This window comes from Clavelina lepadiformis, chromosome 1 (assembly GCF_947623445.1).
Source record: "Clavelina lepadiformis chromosome 1, kaClaLepa1.1, whole genome shotgun sequence".
NCBI lineage: Eukaryota > Metazoa > Chordata > Ascidiacea > Aplousobranchia > Clavelinidae > Clavelina > Clavelina lepadiformis.
In genome coordinates this window covers 27,629,121-27,648,417 of record NC_135240.1, presented here as the reverse complement: position 1 = coordinate 27,648,417, position 19,297 = coordinate 27,629,121, and the positions used below count along the sequence as shown (strand labels likewise).

At 40.7% G+C, this 19,297-nt stretch overlaps 2 protein-coding genes across 3 annotated transcripts; both read right to left on the bottom strand.

Moving 5' to 3' along the window:
• Nucleotides 1–55: 55 nt before the first annotated feature.
• Nucleotides 56–4,323, bottom strand: LOC143444334 (zinc finger CCHC domain-containing protein 24-like). 2 transcript variants are annotated; one of them, XM_076943528.1, is made up of 5 exons: nt 4,100–4,323; nt 2,416–2,522; nt 1,955–2,114; nt 1,225–1,389; nt 56–1,073 (listed from the first exon to the last, which is right to left on the bottom strand). In XM_076943528.1, exons 1-5 carry the CDS (start codon nt 4,268–4,270, stop codon nt 960–962), a joined length of 717 nt encoding a protein of 238 aa, XP_076799643.1. In that variant the 5' UTR covers nt 4,271–4,323; the 3' UTR covers nt 56–959. The 2 variants fall into 2 exon arrangements, with proteins under 2 accessions (XP_076799643.1, XP_076799644.1); XM_076943529.1 differs by having other exon boundaries at nt 1,955–2,087.
• Nucleotides 4,324–7,966: 3,643 nt separating this feature from the next.
• On the bottom strand, nt 7,967–16,508 carry LOC143452846 (uncharacterized). The gene is made up of 6 exons (XM_076953984.1): nt 11,766–16,508; nt 11,500–11,637; nt 11,063–11,205; nt 9,950–10,113; nt 9,713–9,866; nt 7,967–8,683 (listed from the first exon to the last, which is right to left on the bottom strand). The coding sequence occupies exons 1-6, from the start codon at nt 14,763–14,765 to the stop codon at nt 8,527–8,529; spliced, it is 3,756 nt and encodes a 1,251-aa protein (XP_076810099.1). The 5' UTR covers nt 14,766–16,508; the 3' UTR covers nt 7,967–8,526.
• Between the last annotated feature and the right edge of the window lie 2,789 nt (nt 16,509–19,297).

Here is a 19,297-nt window from a genome sequence, read left to right as displayed (position 1 = left end):
TTTGACAGAAAGTCTTCAGCGATCACAACGATTTCAGACAATTGAAAACGCGACACACGATTTTCCGTTTGTATTGAGAAGAAAGTAATGAACCAAAACGTGTAAAATCATTATATGACTTCATCCTTTCCAGATAAACATTCATTCAAATATTAAAAACATGAATAATGTTACGTGCAGTAATAATCATCAACTTATACATACAAAATATATTGCTTGCCAAAATATACAATCACACACAAACAAAGCTAAGGTAATGGTTTTTGGTGGTGCAACGTGTAACAAGAACAGAAAGTTTCATGCAAGGCACAAGATATATATCAAGTACTTGGTCTCCGGAATAAAAATATTCTTTCCTTTATATACAAGTTAAAGTAATGTGCTAAAAGTTTTCGTATCAAATCTGCATAAGTTCAAGGTCAACATTTAAGATGAATGATGATTGTGCTAAATTGCCAGAAATATATAGGCTATGGGATTCTACACAAGGGAAGGTGGCACTTATTGTAAGACATACAAGGCTTGGAAAGAACCTCAAACAACCCTTTGAAGAAATTGGTGGCAACACTAAACCGAACGCCACTATTTACATGCACCTGTTCTGGACAGGATCGTGGCTGTAGACTACTGTACATGATTTCATGCATTCATCTGCACTGCTTCAGGCGTTGCAGCATATAACAACTATACGGGAATGAATGGACTTTACAAAATCAAAGTGACCATTTCACCGTATGTAGGTTACATAGCCTGTTGTTAAAGATTGGCGGTTAGGTTAGGAGAAGGGCTATTTGAAAAGTCTATTTAACCTATTGTGGGTTTATTAAATTTAGATTTAATTTAAAAGGTAGATTTAGGTTAGGTTTAGGTTGCTATGTTATAACATGTAAGTTGGGTTAAGAAGAAACTGTGAAAACTAGCTTTGAACGCACGAGTTTTTCGGTGAGATAGCGGCAACCTTACAAAATGTGGCGACAATAGTAGCCAAGAGCTTTGCACTTTTCACAGAGATGTTGCGGATGTTCCTTGCTTTGGTCTGAGACGTCCAATCCATCGGGTTTTTCAAGTGGCCTCTGTAAATTTTACTCCCAGTTGCAACAAAGAGTTCGCAAACAAAATGCAGATAACACGCATAAAACAAACAAACCGTTTCTACTGATTTATCGAGACGCCATCAACGTACGTTTCGTCTATCAGTTTAAATTACGACATAAAGAACATCACCTGTTTGTGGGGGTAGACGTTGATATGACATTTGATACAATCTTGGCCCATGTTAGCCCAGCTGTTTCCACTCATCCACTTTCGTTTGCACTTGGGACATTTGTATTCTCCGAAGCATCTCTTTTTGCCTTGGTAAGGCGTCAAACCCTCTCCTTTTGGTTTTGCCTGACAATAAACAATAGGTTTATATAAGGTCAGGGGTTCCCAAACCTTTTACAATCTCGCACCACTTGGGCAACCTGTATAGTCAACACGTACCGCTTCTTGCAGAACAGCTAATTTGATCGAATCTTACTTCATTCAGAAGAAGAGTATACATTACCATTACCTGCATTATTTTACACCGCATTACGTGCATGCAGCATGCTTGCAGTTACGCTGCACACCTGCCTGCATTACCGCCAGTACCTTCATAGAATGACTATGAAGCTGTGAGAGAAGTAACGGTTATAAGCAACCATTTGATCTAATATCTATAACGCTTATGAGAAGTAACTCTCTCTGCTGACATGACCTGTATTAAGATCGTACCGTTACGAAACAATAGGAATTCATAGAACAATAGGGCTTCAGGAAAATTTATTTATTTCGTAACAAAACCCGATTGATAAACTAGAAAGCTGTGAATCCAGGTTGGGAAACCCTGATATAAGGGAAAATATTGCCAACAGCAACGTAACAATGTATATTGTTCGGTAACACCTGGTTAGGTTAGTTCCATCGAACTTACATGAGGGCAGTCTCTAATGAAGTGACCCTTTGTAAAGCAGAGATGACACAGGTAATTTGCTGGTGGTGGTTTTGTACAGGGAGGTGAGAAACCCAAAGAAAGATCGACGAAGCCTTCTAGAAGCTCTCCGATGCTGCCAAAAGGAGAAGATGACTCTGGACTGTTACGTCACAGATGACGTCATGTAGATGAAGTTGAACGCCATGCACATACAAAAGAGTTTTACTGAAAGTGAGAATATTATTTCCGCATTTTTAATTTTATTAGTTTAGAAAGATTGTTGAGTGGATGCTGAGTAGGCTATGCATCGTTTCACATGCAATGAGAATATTATGACAAAGTTTAATTAACAATCCAACCATTTCATATCTAACAAAAACAGGGAAACTGTAACAGGTATGAAGCGTTTTAATGTAATTGGTAACAATCGCGATGATGATTGACGAAAGTGATTTAGCTACCTGGATGATAAACTCGAAAATGTTTCCGACGATGGAGTCCCGGCAATGTTCGGTTGAATGAAAGGAAAACCGGGAACCCAGCACATGGGCGAATATGGGGAAGAAGCCTGGGACATACACAATCATTATTGGACGTTGTTTGTGCAAAGTATTTCAAGAGTGAACCTGTTTCGGTTTACTCGCAATAGCGCCTCTGTTTGTCTTTTATGGTGATCGTCACACTGAACAGCAAACAATGAGAACGATACTGAACCCACAATGCCGTCTATCTAGGAACTTGGCTTACGCGGAAGCGAAAGTTTGTAAATAAAGGAGCCGATATGTAGCTATTCTTATCAGAAGCATAAAGTGGCTACACTAATCTAATCTCCCGCTAAGAAAGCGGTTAGCCGTAAGTCAAGCTTGTAACCGCCGAGTATCACTGCTCAGGGCGTTGATTGCCGTTGGTTGCTTATGAAACGGTCCTAGTCATGGCACATTTTGAACTCTAACAAACGAGACTTGATCTTTGTAACGTTGCCGTTCAATGGCGCTTTACTTGTAATAAATGAACAGCAGAAGTCGCTACGTTCCTTCGGGAATTACCGACACCGCGACCGGGATCACGACATATGGCCGTGAACAAACTCGCCGGCGACAACTGGTTGTGGACAACTGACCGGCAACAAATTGGCCGGCGATCAAATTAACCGTGACGTAAACTGGCCGGCGATAAAATTAACCGTCGATAAATTGGCCGGCGATCAAATTAACCGGCGACAAATTGGCCGTCAAAAGGTCAAAATTCTAATTCACTATCTAGTCGCTATCTAGTCACTATCCAATTTAGTATGTGTATTGCAGTCAAGGTTGCCACTCGTAGAGTTTTTTGGCCCCTTATAGGGTGTAGGGTGACCCTACGGGTTTTTCACCTTTATTCATAGATTTCCTATTGTTACATGCATTTTCCCGGTCTAGACGAGTTGTTTGATGAGATTATGAAACAATGTGTTGTAGCCTATCTCATGTAGTAACAATGGACTCATTGCAATAACAATGGACACTTTAGTTAAGTAAATTGTCAGATTGAAGCTGTACGTCAGGACTCCCACGGTCAATTTACCTCCCGGTCAATTTTCATTCCGGTAAGTCTGTTCCCGGTTAGTTTGTTCGCGGTCAATTTACATCACAGTCAGTTTGTTCGCGGTCAATTTACGTCACGTTCAGTTGACCCCGGTGAGTTTGTTCGCGGTCATTTTCCCGCGGCCATATGTCGTGGAACCACCGCGACCAATCCTATTACAGGAAACTACGATTTAGAAATCCTAAACCACTGGAAATTGGCTCTCATTTCTCCATTTCTACTTAGTTCTTAAAGGAGCGCGATAAATACATCTACTAGTGATGGATTGGATTGAACTGAAATTCCTTTAACAAACACGACGTAATGAGTTAACAAGAAGTTACAACATGAGCATAATAAACAGAAATGGGTTAATTCATTTTTCACAAATGATTTCATTCGGTCTGAAGTTAGTGGTTTCGTCCTCTCAGTTGGACAGTAATTGGCTTGAAATTAATTATAACTGCTGTCCAACTATTACTCTATTGTTTGCCTAAAATCTCAAGAAAGAGTCAACAGATAAAGTGCAACTGTAAAATTTGCAAACGACTTACTTCGTCCTGCGACTAACGACTTACTTACTTCGTTATTCTGGCGATCTACAGAGTCATGCTGGTTGAATTGAAGATGATTCGACATGAAACCATGTTGCGCTTCAGTTGACGGCTCTTGCAAGGTGAGGTAAACCAAGTTGAGAAGTTGCGCAGGTTGCTGAACCGATGCGCTTGTGTCGATTTGCGAAAGCAGAGACATATCGACATCTAATTTACATTGATATATTTCCTATGTCCTTCGTTAGTTTTAAATCCTAGAAAAACAAGTATTATACCTGTACTAGCTAGCAGTACTAGCCTGTACTACTAGCAGTACTACTATTACTACTACTACTACTACTACTACTAGTACTACTAGCAGTACTAGCCAGTACTATTTTGCGTCATCGTAGTGAACGTGTTGCGTTGTGTGTTTTAGCATTGTTGGATATCTTGGCTGCTCCACGTTTTGATCAGCATTTTGCTCATGGCTCAACCACAGAGCTCAAATCTAAACTTGTTACCTTTGTTACCAGCTGATGCTGCCATTTCGCAGTGATTAAAACATTTCAAAATTTGTTTGATTAAACTTGCAACGATATCTATGCAATAAATCTTTAAGTATTTGTAAACGTTTTTGCTGACTGGATCTAATAATGTTTACAGCTGACCACCAAGCTGGCTTACACGACGTCAATCCTACCGCGTAGTAAAGAAACCCTTTGCGAGTTGCTATAGAGCAGACATGTGCAACCAGTGGCCCGCGGGCCGCACTGCGGCCCGCCAGGTTGTTCCGTGCGGCCCGCGTGGTGCTCAGCAAAATGTTAGAACTTCATACTAGCCATCTTCATACTTCATACTAGCCACAGTTTTTCAATAAATTGTCGCACAGGTGTGTCGTGGACTGCATTAAATCTATTTCTTAACTACATAAACTGCATAGGAAAGTCGTTTTACGATACTAATTTTTTCTGAAAAAATCATGTGGCCCGCGTTGTCATTCAAAATTTTGTATTTGGCCCTCCAGTGAAAAAGGTTGCACATGCCTGCTATAGAGTTAAGCCAACCTGCCTCCCTCCTTAATCGTCAATTTCACTTTCAAAGCAGTTCAGGTCTGTAAGCGAGTCTAAACTTATCAAACAAACTGGGCAGACGGGAATTTGCCGAGTGATAACGAAAGCGCTGACATGTTTCTACTATCAGCTGCTGCTCGTTTATTACAACATAGGAAGAAATTTGTACCAGCTTATGTGAGACAGCAACTGCCGTAGCGATGTTTCAACACCGTCATTCTTTGCTAATATCGTAACTGCGTACAGGGCTGACTGTTGCTTTAGCGGCTTATTTACGTTACGAGTCTGCATTACGCCTGTAGAAGTAGGCAGGTTTGTCTGATGATTAGGTCATCGGCAGCTGAGACCACGTTGCCTATAGTTGCCATAATAGGACCCGACAAATGCTTACTTAATTTTTCCGGTTGAGTTTCCCATCGCACTCTCTGAGCGCGCCCTTTGGAAATTACCTTTGATTAGCTGGCACTGATATCCGAACAAGCCTGATTTTTAAAGCAATTTTCTGCGGCTGTGTACGCAATTGCAGCCTAATCCGTATCTCCGCTATAAGTCTGCCGATTCGCTTTTCAAAAGAATGTTTTTTCACCTCCCAAGAGATCTTCCATATTATACTAGCTATCACTCATTGTAATAGTTTCTTTCATGACTGCTCTTACCAAGGGAGTCATCTAGTTGTTTGCCTGCTCACATATCAGCGAGTGAATTAATTCTCTCATGATCGCTTACTACTACTACTATACTATAGCCATGAATCATTGAATTCATTATACGCAGAATTTAAAAAGCGATGTACGCGGTCATTGTTGTGAAATAAGTTTCAGTTGTCTTGAATATATCTTAGGCAGAGTGAAATGGCTTCATTATGAAATAACACCAAATTTTTGCAAAATAACCGCGAGTGATTCATATTGTATTGAAAACTAACATGTTTAGGACCTTACACTATCTCGAACACCCCTGTGGTGCATAACGACAATTGAAAGCATGACAACTGAATGCTCTGACTCTTAGTGAAAGCTGAGTGTCCTTCCCAGCATGGACTTCAATAAAATAAGGGAACGCCAACAAAACTTCTATTTCAAACGCTTGATGTAAGTTAAACGGAACAATAATAATATCTGGAAAGCAGAACGTTCTCACTCCAGTAAGTACTAATCAAAGTAAGTTAAAGAAGGCCGCACGGATAAATGAAAACGCAAAGTAATTTTAAAGCAAAATGTTCCATCCGTAGATACTAAACCATTATTGTCGTTACTTTTGCGCTAAAAACCTGCAGAGCATAAACCCTTCCAGCCAACACAATGAATTTCTTATCTAAGGCCTTGTTTATAGCAAGTAGCGCTTGGTCCGATGCTTCTTTTTAAATTGAGATATAAACCAGAACCCTCACGCACACATACGTCACGTGACTAAACTCTCTTTTCACGTTTTTGCAACTCCATGCGTAATTCGCAAGTTGCTCAGCTAAGTAAATTGAGGTCATGATCGTATAACGTTAGTGAGATTGTGTCTTTCTGACTTGCAAGTTGGAATGTAAAGTTTATAAAATTGTGCCGAAATTACTTGAATCATCAAAGATGATCATTAGATATCTGAAAATGAGTTGAAATATACTTTTATTGCAATTCAAAATTCCTGCAAAAATGAAATGTGTGACGCGACTTTAATCATTTCTTGAACAACGTGTAGTTCCTCGCGCCCTTTCTACTTTCTTACTTTGAAATGTGCTTGTTTTAACATACTTCGTTTGTTTAACTTTTATCGGCCTGTTTTTGACACCTAGTGGCCTAGTACGTGAATATTCTCAGACCTAAATTTGTTGAGTATTCTGCGCACATCACTCTGACAAATGCTGCCGAATTTTCTGTAAATGAAATCAAGTGCTGATGACTTGTTACTTAGTCCAATAATTTATAGCTTAATGGCAGCAAAAGCAAACTTTGCTTCGAGTTGACAAATTTCATTGACAGTAAATTAACCCTGGTACTTTATGCGAGCGCCACACTTGACTGCTCCAAAAGCGAAAATATTATCGCTAGGTGGTGGTAAATATCATTTTTTAACCAACTTCATTTGTTATTCTATAATCTATAGCCTGTGATAAATTTTTACACTGGGTTGTTTGTTTAGCAGAAGACATCACAAACCGTAAAGATTAAGTGACAGCTTGCGATTGTAAGCTTCAGATTTTCCGAAATGTCCAATTGGATTGAAATATTTTTCCAGTTCTGCAAAGTAACCGTCAACTTGCAGGTTTCAACATACAAGATACTTAATTTTACCAGCAGATTTGCGTAATTTGGTAACATTGGCGTCTTGAAAACGGTTGTTGCTAAGATACAGCTTGGACTAAACCTTAATCCACTCCTTTTAGCGTCCGTATTTAATGGATAAACAACAGATTAGAGATTAAAAAGGTTAGTTTTGCGTTTATTCAACGCTATTTATAATGTTTCTTGCTTTAAACTGCATCTGGTTGGATGTAGTTAAACTTTTTGAGATGATGATTCACAGAAAATTTCATTTCGGTCGGTAAACCAAGCACTAAATACTACGATTTCACTCGCCATTTTCCAATTTTACTGTATCTAGCTGTATGATGTAGCAACTGCGAGTGATACAGAATTGTGGATACTCGGTTTTCAATAAATTTCGTGCGTTTAAGAACTTAAAAGTCTTGTAACAAGGTTGCTATAGCCTAAAGCGCAAGTCTTATTTTAAAGTTGATATCATTCACCATTTAGCATGACCGCGCATATGCAATGAAGTTGTAAAACACCAAGACATCATCGGTCACAACACCAAGACCTTTATCCCCAGGGCGCATTTAGCATAAATTCCTATTTCTTCACGGTCACTTTTATTTGCAATCACGTGAAATTTGACACAACTTAAAGACCTGAAAGAAGTTAAAGTTTCACAGGGAATGAGCAAAAGGAAGGTCAACTTAACCACAACAAGCAAACGACGACAATTTACCAAGTTTCCGGACTTTACCAACTGACTAATATAGGTATGGCCGCAACATTTACTTTCCCATCTTGTCTAAGAAGAACTGATCACCTTAATACAACATTATCTTATCAATGGATATGTTAATTGTGCAATGTACTCGAAAAGTCTTTCGTGCAACTTAAAAGTGAAGAAAAAGGGACACTTGTTAATCTGGGTTCATACATTTAACAGTGATGTAAATGACACGTTAAAGAAGCTTTGCGTAAGGAATCCAGGTTCAATCAAAGAGCAGAGAGAGTTATTGTGATTAGCGAATGGAAAAACAAGTTCATAAAATCATCCACTTTGAGGATTATGATTTAACAAACCAAGAAATGTTTGTTGAATAACTGCCAATTTCAAATCACAGTCTTAGTGATAAAATACGTAGGAAAACGAAATACAGAACTCAAGTCGAGTTATTTTTTGTTCGCTCCGATTTTGCGAACCAGAAATGAGAAAGAATCGAGTTGAGTCCAATTCGCTCCTTTGGGTTCTTCTGAAGCAAGTTGGCCACTAGGTCGCGCGCTCCCTTTGAAATGTCACTCGGAAACTTGGTCGCTTCCCTTCCCAAGAGAAAAAATAATGTCAGTCAGTTTTGCGGAACAACCACATTGGATATCACATGCAAATTAATTCGAATTATCCCGCCGTAACTGCCTGATAGCTCACTTGAAGTGGTGCGGGCTGTTGAATACTTAAATAAATTTTGCTGGAAATTAGGTGTGTTGCCGTGTATATTTGTGTAATTGCCACCTTTAGGATCATTTTAACTACGAGGAAGTTGAGCTTGCCAAGACACTCGGTTTGCCTTCGGCGACAGCATCAATTTGTTATTGAAAGATATGATTGGGCATCAGCAGCTTAGTTACCGGCGACTGTTGCGACATGACCCTCGTATAAACATCCACCGCAACGCTTTGCTTGCCGTGAAGGGCTTCCTTGCATGTTCTGGGCAAAGGCTAACGGCATAAGCTTCTCACGAATGTCATGTTGCAAGTTATAGGTCTGTTGTAAAAATACGACACGACAAGGTGTAAAATGTTATAGGTTTTACACCAAGTATCATTGCTTTTTACGGTTTACGGAAAATGCTTACTTGGTTGTCGTAAAAGATTTGACTAGCGTATTCATAACACTACTTGTTGCTTATGCGCATATTGAGAGTGCGAGCCGAGAAATAACTCGTAAGAGTCATGTATCGTGTCATCAGAAGTTTCTTGTATGTCTATTTCGATGATATCTTGCTTTAGCCCATGGCATTTACCGGACCGCAATGAGTTATATTAGCTGCTCATAAACACGTAGAATTATTCGCCTTTTTCTCAATAGATCGTGTTCGTGGTCGTATTTCGCTCATTTAACTTTGTAAATCCACTCGTCTAACCAGAAATAACATACTCATGCAAAAATATGTGTCACAAGTTCATTTTAAAACATCATTAGTAATACCAGGCTAATATCAATAAGCAAACACTGAAAGTTCATTCGAGATTATAAAGCTTTATGATCAACGGTACATGATTTTTATCAGCGAAATAACTTGCAAAACTGAATGAATATGCTAACAACTCCAACATTTAGCATTAACTTACTTTTCGCTAATTTCCTTCGATGAACGAAACGGAAGTGCTCCACACAGGAGAGAATAGAGAAGAACCCCGATGCTCCAGACGGTCATCTGCTCCCCGTGGTACTGCTTATGCAGGAACCACTCCGGGGCGTAATACTCAGGAGTTCCGGCAAATTCTGAAAAACGATTTAGAATTCGCCAAACTGGTGTCCATGAACTTTGTGGGCCGCCACACTTGTGATGCTTTGCACCGCCTTACCGTTGTAAGGCCCGCTCCGAACGTAATCGCCGCATCCCAAGTCGATCAGAGTGATGTCCATCGTCTCCGGATTAAGGAGGACGTTCTCCAGTTTCACGTCACGATGCAGAACACCGCTTTTGATGCAGTGCTGTAATGACGTAACAAGTTGGCGTACAATGTGCCTGCAAGTGGTGTAAAAATTAATATTTTCGCCAAGCAGGACTTGTGGATGCTCAACCTGTCCATTACCAGTCATAACACGGTAAATACCTTAAACAATTTGCTCTTTGTGAAGGATACGATCTCACTTTAAAACAGTTATTACGTGTTTTACTCCAATTTAAGTCGTATTATAGGGGACGCGTATAATAAGGCCTCTAATGAGACGTAGCCCATAGTGACAGGCTACAATTTTGTCAGTGCTTAAATAAAAAAATTGGTAACTTGCCCCGTTAAATCGTTCAATTCATATTCTCTAGCTCCGGTTTTAAAATGTTTTAAGACAAACTTGTTTATAACATTTTACGCTTTAATCAAATCCATCACCACATGAACGTATCGAGATCGTTTCAACCAAACGTACGAAACATGCAGCATGGTACAGGTTCGGCATAAACCGTCTCTTCTGCGAGGTAGATTTATACTTGACTTACAGCCGCACAAATTTAGACGATCACCTGCCGTAGCTTGTAATGGTCCAGCACGATTTATTTCTGCAGCGTGGTAATAACAGGTGACTCGTCTCTTCTTGTTTCTAATTATATTTTAGATTTGATAAAACTATAAACGCTTTTAGGCATAAGTTGGATAAAATGACCACCGGGTATTTTAAATCGCATTTTACATTTTGCCGTCACTCCTAACGTTTTCCCGGCGCTTTGCTCTTTAGTATTAATCACTACACGAATTGAACATGAATTGACATTTGAGCGATTCCAGCGTTAATCCTACACAGTTTTCGCCGAAGAAAAACAAGTCTTGTTGAAATGTTCAAGTGTTCTGATCGACAAAAGCGGTTTTTGGAATACGTTTGGGTTCTTCTGGCTCGATTATAAGTGCAATTAAGTTTAATCGTAATTAACGAAATGTACTTATAAACGAGTTGAAATGTTCATGAAAATACGACAGTACCTTGCCAGGGTTTCTTTAATTCGTTTATGTTTGCTGACGTAGTCGTACAAATCCACGGCGGGATGAGGCCGGACCATAATGAGCAGAAAAGCTTCCGTCGTTTCGTGCCATTCCACAATCTCAACCACTCCTCGACACCTCGCCTGCGCAAGACAACCTCTCATCAAAAAGCTTCGCGATGGTATTTGTCCAATTCACATCACAATTACAAGGACGGCTCAAGAATGTGGCACATTTTTAATTGAGCAACGCATAACACAAGTTGCATGTTTTCCAATCACAATTGAAAGTGTTTTGCAAATTGTTCAGTTCCGCAACAACATGTTCATTTACAAGCTTGTAACTTACGGCAGTGCTGTGGCAAGCAGTTTCAGGACCATTTACGCTGTATTTTACGTGCTATCAGATCGCTACATTTGAGTATTTTTTCCACAAACCTCGTTGACTTGGCACAGCAAAGATAACTCAAGTGGAACGACCTTTCCCCCGAGCCAGCCCCAGCGGTTGGTGCCAGCCTTTGATATGCGTTTGATGGCAACCCTCAAGCCATCGTTTCGCCGGTATCCAGATATGACCTGTCGATAAGGGTAAAGCGGGATTTATACAACGCTGAGATACATTCTTTGCTTCAATTACACCCTGACTTTATTTACCTACGACCTTATCGCACGGTAAATTTATACGAAGATTGGTCTTGTCTTACCGTTCCATTTTGTGTGTCGGAAAGGACATTGTGTAAGGAATATAAATCCCGAATCGTGAGGTTTCTTTTGTCGCTGTTGGAAGCCCTTTTGCTGATTTGCTTAAGCTGTGTCGCCTTCTGTGAAGTCGGTTTGTCTTTTGACAACTTTTGTGGCTTTTGTGAGACCAGCACAAGTCTATGATGCTGCCACAAGGAGTGGCCGCTGTCCTCCTCCGCCAGTGCGCTCCCGTTCGAGCGTTTTGAATGTCTATTCCGGAATTTAGCTTCGAAAATTTCTTCCTGAGGCGAGTTTGAGGAATAATCTTCCTCCCCCCTCTGCTTCTTGTCGTGTCTCTTTATCGTTGCCAATTCTCCGCTCATCTTTGGATTCTTCTGTTTCTTTCGATCGATTGCGCGCGTTTGAAAAGTTGATGACGTCGACGCCGATCTCTGTTGAATGGGCTTCGCGCCAACGTTTCTAGACTTGGAGCTAAATCCCTTGGAGTCATTCCAGCTACTACTTTCACATGATGACGTCGGTGTTAGGTCATGGGCCCTACCTTGACCACTGTATTGGATGTCATGGCGACCACCCGAAGAGGATCGTTTTGAAGATGATTGACAGGATGATTGGGAGGAGTGGATCGACGTCGAGGAAGATGAAAAGGTTGATGAGGAGGAATCCGTTGACACGGACTTCCTATTCGGATGACGGCTTCTAGGCTCGTGGCAACCGTTCCTGGGATAATCGCGACTGCGTCTATCAGCTCGAACTGTTGTAGTGACGCCATAAGCCATTGTGTGCCAGTTGGAAGTTTCAACCATTCGATTTCGTCGCCTAACATCGCTCTGTTCTTCCACTTTCTTTACTGTCTTGCTTTCTGAAATCGGAACCTTCCTCTCATGCTGTTTACTGTCCCCATAGTGCGAACCGCTTCGTACGTCATCGATGACCTTGTTCTTGTTTTTCTCCGAGTGGTGTTTGCTTGATTTTGTTGCTCGATAAGGATGTTCGTTGAAGTCGACAACGGTTTTAACAGTTCGGCGCGATTCTGGCCACACTTCGCCGCTCTCCGGAATCATGTCGGTGATATGACGTCTGTTGACTTCGCGGGAACGAGCACTTGTCGGTCGCATCGCGTCCGTCTTCGACAAATCGTTTGTTTTGTTCAAAGGGCGTCGATTTGAGTGATGACTGCTTTTGTATTTTGAAGGAGATTGTGAGCGCTCGTCCTCTGAAGATAAGTTTTTCTTATTCTGTCTTCTTTGCTTCTTCAATTTTATTTCTTTGTGGGATCCAACGGAGCAATAATAACCTTCAGACTTTCGATCAACTTTTTCTCTTTCTAAATCTTTTTCAAACGCTGACCGATGCGGCGGCGACGACCGCGTCAGATGCTTCATTTCTTGTCTATTTGTTTTCACCAGATCTCTGTCGTCTGCTTGCTTTCCGTCTCTTGTTCGAGTTCTCGACTTCACATGCCTGCGCTGGTGATTTTCCTCTTTCATTTCACGTCCATCATTGGTCAAACTCGATTTCCCTGCGTGCGCTGCCCTGCCTTGGTTCTTATGATTTGTTACTCCGCCGATCGACAACTGCGCGTTTTTGCTTTTATGACCTGGAGCTAAATGTTGCTCTCTTGCCAAATCGATCGTAATAACGCGACAAGGTGAAAGCGGTTTGTCGGCTGTTCGCGACGTGACCGCGCTATCATCATTCTCGCTGTGTTTCATCGAATTTACTTGTTCGTCCACTGCTGTTAACACGAGCTCAGACTCTTTTGAATGCGATGAATTAGAGTTGCTTGATTCTGAAGAAGTAGAGATGCGAGGTTTCGAATCTTTGCTCTGTGACGAAGTGCGGTCTTTATTTTTGCTGGGATGACGCGAAACCTCGGAAATGTCATTGGCGTCAAGTGTCGTTGCATGAACGTTATCGGCAGTCGTTTGAGAAAATTGGGGCACACCGTTGAGTAAAGTAAATTGCCCCTTATCGGAAATATGCTTTGATGGATTTGATTTCATGCTTTCGGTAAAACCATCTTCGTTGGCATGTTCGTTTTTCAACGAGTTATTTTCGCTCAAAGTATCACGGGTCTCACAATCATCATCTTTTCTTTCTTGTTGAATGCCATTGCTGACATCGGGATCACCGAAGCTCATTATGCTCACCTTACTGCGCAGGATCTCTTCCTCGTATTCGCTGTCGTAGATGGAAGTCTTCGATCGCTGTTTGCTCGATTTAACTTTTGCGCTTTCTTCTTTGTCGTTTTCTGCTTTTCTTCGGTCTTTTGATCGTTTCATTTTCTTCCTGTTTTTTTCCGGCTTGGAACCTTCTGACTTGTAGCGTGAGTTCTTCTCACAACTTCCACCCTCACTATTTCGCAAGTGTTTGTTTTCTAAAATTCTTTTCTCGTTTGACAACTTATGGTGTCCTTGGAGACCGACAGAGTTTGTCGCCATGGGAACGTCACTTTTCTCTGTGACGTGATTGACGCTGTCTGTAGATAGAAACAAGTCCTCGGGTCCTGGGTGATGATGAAAACCATTCCTGATGATCTTGACGAAGTCTGGGTGTTTGCTGACGCGTGCATTCGTCTTTAGTCTGCAGGTCTTTAGAGATCTCTCTTTACTGTGAACGACACCGTGCGGAAGATGTAAACATCTTGAATTGGCCACTTGTGCTGAAATCTCTTCTTTTCGGTCGGGGTGGTCGCGATGTTTTTGCGATTTCGATTTTCGATCGTTGCTTTTCTTTTTTTCTTGAGTATTGTCTTCGTTTCCGCTGCGTTTATGTCTTGTCGCCTTATCGCGCATTTCTTTAATTCTGGTTTGGTCTAAAGCTTTGTCGATGGTGCAAAGATGGGTCAGCATGACGTCCCAGTTCCGATGCTTTACCGCGTTCTTTGGAATATCTCCCCCCATCTTATTGGACGCTTTCTGTCCACGTGACTTGCTTGAGCTCTTGTCCTGTTTCAAGCGATCATCATCGCGAGTGATTTTCTCGGCTCTCATTGGCATCTTCCGGCAGGATGACGGCTGGAGGTTTTAACTTGGATGCGTTTCAGATTGATCTTCGTCACAGAACCGGTTCACATGTTGTTTTTTCACTAAAATGCTGGTTTGGCATTAAGGATAGATTTTCAGGAATTTGCCCGCAAAAAATTATTTCCGAAACCTTCTTGCACAAGAAAACGATTTACTTTTGAATTTGTCTTAATCCTGAAACAATTGTTCATATTGTACAAAATTACAACGTTGCCTCAAATTAATACAACGACAAAAAGCTGTGCAGGATCTATCCTTAAAAGCATAGGTAACAACGACGCATGTCTCTACTCTTGATAAACCGTGGTCCGCGTTTAACAAGATCTTATCCTCACTTACCTGTACCGCGTATTACTCAGAACGTAGCTAAAACCTGTTTTACTGGATTACACATCTTTCCATTAACCAACCGGGTCTTTAATAAATACATGTCTATTACACGGTGTTATATGATGAGACGAAGTTAGCTTGGATTTCTGCCACGTTGTATAAGCAAAAGTTTTAATTTATTACAGTAAACCTCACAGATTGACACGCGGTTACACTTTGTGCATTCCTAGCATCGTTGATTTCCCACAAGGTACTTTTAACTTTATCACGTACCTACACGCAACACGGCCAAGTACGCATTGGCAATATCTCGGCTTTCAATAGCGTTAGTGCTGCTCCCATCTTCCCCCATACTATAGGGGTCCCCAAAGTATGGGTCGCGACCCAAACAAGGAAACACCCAAACGAACTTAGCTATTGCAAAATATCATCAATACAATCGTTATTTTTGCCTGTTAAAATACGCTGTTTGAAGCTTGGGCTGCGAGATGTTCACTAAACTCGGATTTGGGTCGCGCTGAAACACGTTTGGGAACCGCTGCTCTATAGAATGCCACCTGGCAAGTTAAGCTTTTATTCTTTGTCACGAGACATCTGGCCGAGATTAATTTTTAAGTGAGCTTGTGTATCTTGCCTTTTAATCTATCGGAAATCGATCGAGTTAAACCCTGAAGTCCAATAGATTTCGACCCCGACATTGTATGGCATCTACGCCGTTTCATTTTGTGAAAATAAATATTTTGCTACGTGGATGAGGTTGATGCGAGTGACATTTCATTTACAAAAACTGGCAGCTGGGTTTATAACCTCTTTCACGCTGGTTCCAAAATTAAAGAAAGATTATATTTTAAAGTTTCAGGAGTGAAATAATATCAAGAATGAAATCAAACTCACATAGTAGACCGTAATCTCCCGGGAATCGGCGAGAAATTGCTCGCCGAAAGTCATCAATATCATCCGAGTTTATCAACATTACGAGATACCAACGCTGCCTACCTCAAGCTTTGCTAAAAGGTAGAAAGCAATTTACGGTGACTCGTCGGCTGTTACATTAATTAAGCGTCTGTCGGTGCTTAAATGATTTCGCTTAAAAATTGCACAACACAAATACGCCATAAAGTGTCAGTAAAAAGCTTCATTTGATTTAGAACGGAGTCGAACATTTTGCGCTGCGATTGAATATTCAACCTCATACGTGACGTGACGTCAATCTCTATTTAACTTTGCGCGGGAAAGACCAAATTACGTAGATGGGTTGTAATAAAGTTAAGTGCACCACGTAATAAAGTTAAGTGCACTATACTGGCTACATGTAAAGCTGTTTTCTTTTAGACAGCTTACCCTAATATATTATCCATGTAGTGAGTTCAAAGTAAGTTCAAATTCCATTAAATGAAAACATTTTAGGGCTTAAAGAGGGGTTCTAGAGCTAATTTTTATCGTCGCTTTTTTCTAGATCTTCCTTCAATGAGCTGAATGGATATTACACGAATATTCTTATCGATAATGCAGCAGAATTTAGCTGAAAACTTGCCTTAGCTATAACTTCCTTGTAACAATTACTACCAAAGCCCTACAAAGGCAAACCCTTTCACTTGTGAGCTGCTTAAGTGCAACAAGCGTGTGTCGAAACGTCAGACATGATGTTGGTTCTCAGCTGCATCGCAACTATACAGAGCTGGGTCAAAACAAGACCTCGCTTTTCCTTGCACGCATTAGCGAATATGAGTCATTGAAAATATTTACAAACCTTTCCGAATTAAAATGCAGCAACGCAGTAACTGCAGATGCTGAGATGCTCGAAGCCGATGTTCACATTTAACAGCATCGGTTTTGGTCAATTTTTGATGGTTTATACTGACCGTATTGTTTTCCTTTGAAACTGTATATTTATACATACATTATACGACCTGAGTCTTATTTCTCACTACTAAGATCTCGTATATATGTACATACAGGAGATACCGGTACATCATTCTGCGTATATCTTACGATATAGAAAATATTCCATAAGTGTGTATTTTTAACACTAATGCATTCGTCGGAATCTATTTTGAGGTTTAACTGTCAAGTCAATAAAGTTTGCAAAAATCTTACACAACTTTCTCACCAGTGGTTTGTTTACGTAATAAAATAAAATTGATGTAAGCCGATGGCGCCTGTGACGTTTGGCGGTGTTCCTGCTACAACTCCGACATGCCAAGATAAATCGTGCGAATGTTAACTTTGAAAGAAAAAAACACTCAACTTATCAACTAGTTATCGCTTCTTTAACAACAAAACAAAGCGGGTGTGATGTCACAGACCGCTTCTGTCACTTTTCTGGCGGCGTCATAAATGATTGATATCCGGTGACGTGATGTGGCGTCTGGAAGACGCAAGCTCGCCAGTGACGTCCAGCAGACCTTTTTTTCGGGGAAACACCGACCCATATATAATTGGGACCAAATTACGTGTAACTAGAAACAGCAATAATTGTTGGTGAACGTTTTCGCGCGTTTAATTCTCCGATGTATTCCTATGGATACAAAACTAACAGCAGCTCGAGAATGAGACGGTACTGAAGCATTTTGAGGGGTTTCTTTTGTTTGTTTGTTCGGTGCAAGACGGTAATAAATTTATGTGACGTCACAATTACACACAATTTTACATCACCATTTATCACGTCACAATTTATCTGACCGTCCTTCCGTAGCATTGTTCTGCCGTGACGTTCCGATTCTAGGATCCACGTCACGCAGTTTTATCGTTTAATTTCAACTTCCTCGCAGACCAAAAACCAGATAACTTTTATGGAAAACAATATTGTGTTCTTTTTGTTTATTATAAACCAAATCGTGTCGATATTGGCCTCAACATATTCGCGAAAACTTCAATTTAAAAACAATTTGTCTTGGGACTTTTTATCGTGCTATGCTGACGACATTAGTGACTTTGTAACGAATACTTATCAGAATTAATACCAAGTTGTAATTTAATTGATAGCGGTCGTTCTGCTCATGTGGCTCACACCGCCTTTTCTAACCAGGTGTTAGATTAATTCGACACTGGACTTACAGCACCTGACGTTTCGAATTGCCAAGCTGTCAATTTCCTGGTCGTGTAAGTGAGCACTTAGTGGTATGCGTCGTTCCAACCGATGCAATGATAAAATATCACGACTTTTTCTAAAATAATCCGGCAACAAAGCATTGACTTTTACAGACTTCCTTGCTCAGATATATTCCTGAATGTTCCGGCCGGGTATTTCTTTCGAATATTATTATGATCTGGAGCGCCTCTACATTGTGACGTTTAACTTGACTGACAGCGCTTCTTTGCCCTGCCAAGCCTCTTTAAGGTTGGTTGGTTTCGAAATCAAGAACGAAATACGCACGAAAACGAAGAAAAAATTGCACGATAATTTACAAAGCTGCAGATTTCAGGACTTTCCAATTCTCGAAATATTGACGCTCCCCGCAATGACTGTTGATTTATGAGCGAGATTGCATAAACATTTCGAAGAATGACCATCGCGTGATGAAAGTACAAGAACGAGCCAATCTATCAGAGTTGTAACAACCAATTAAGCTCACTCATACCTGCGTGTGTGAATGTCAAAGCTACCTATCGCCTAAGGCCGATGTTTGATCAGTAACCTCAACCTATAATATTTTTTTCCGGTCAATGCACTGCAGCACAAAATTCTCTCGGTTTCTCCTGCACAACCTGCCCTCTCAATTACGTCGATTATGACATCATTCCGAAGCTTTGATTGCAAGTGACGTCTCATGCGTGTGACGAATTTCGGGACGCCACGCTAAAGTAGAATGCGCTTAAATCCATCAAGTGTGCCCACAGTCATCAATTTAAGTTCTTCGATTATTCGAACGCGGCAGTGGTACAACCGTCTGTCATGTGTGGTCCTCTACTTGAGTGTAGATAAAATATCTGTGACAGAAAGCACCGCAATGATTTTCAAATTCTCTTCTCGATTTTCTAAACCTGATCAACGTGTTTGGTACAAGTGGTAGTCGTATTTTACAGTACAACATAACCAAGAATTTAATTTACTATCCACTTAATTCGTGAGAATCACGTGTAACTATTTTTCAGCAGCAATTAAGCACCAATTAAGCGGTACAGTCAATTCATGTCAATTGGTCAAGTTGATGGTAAGTAGGAAGAACAATATT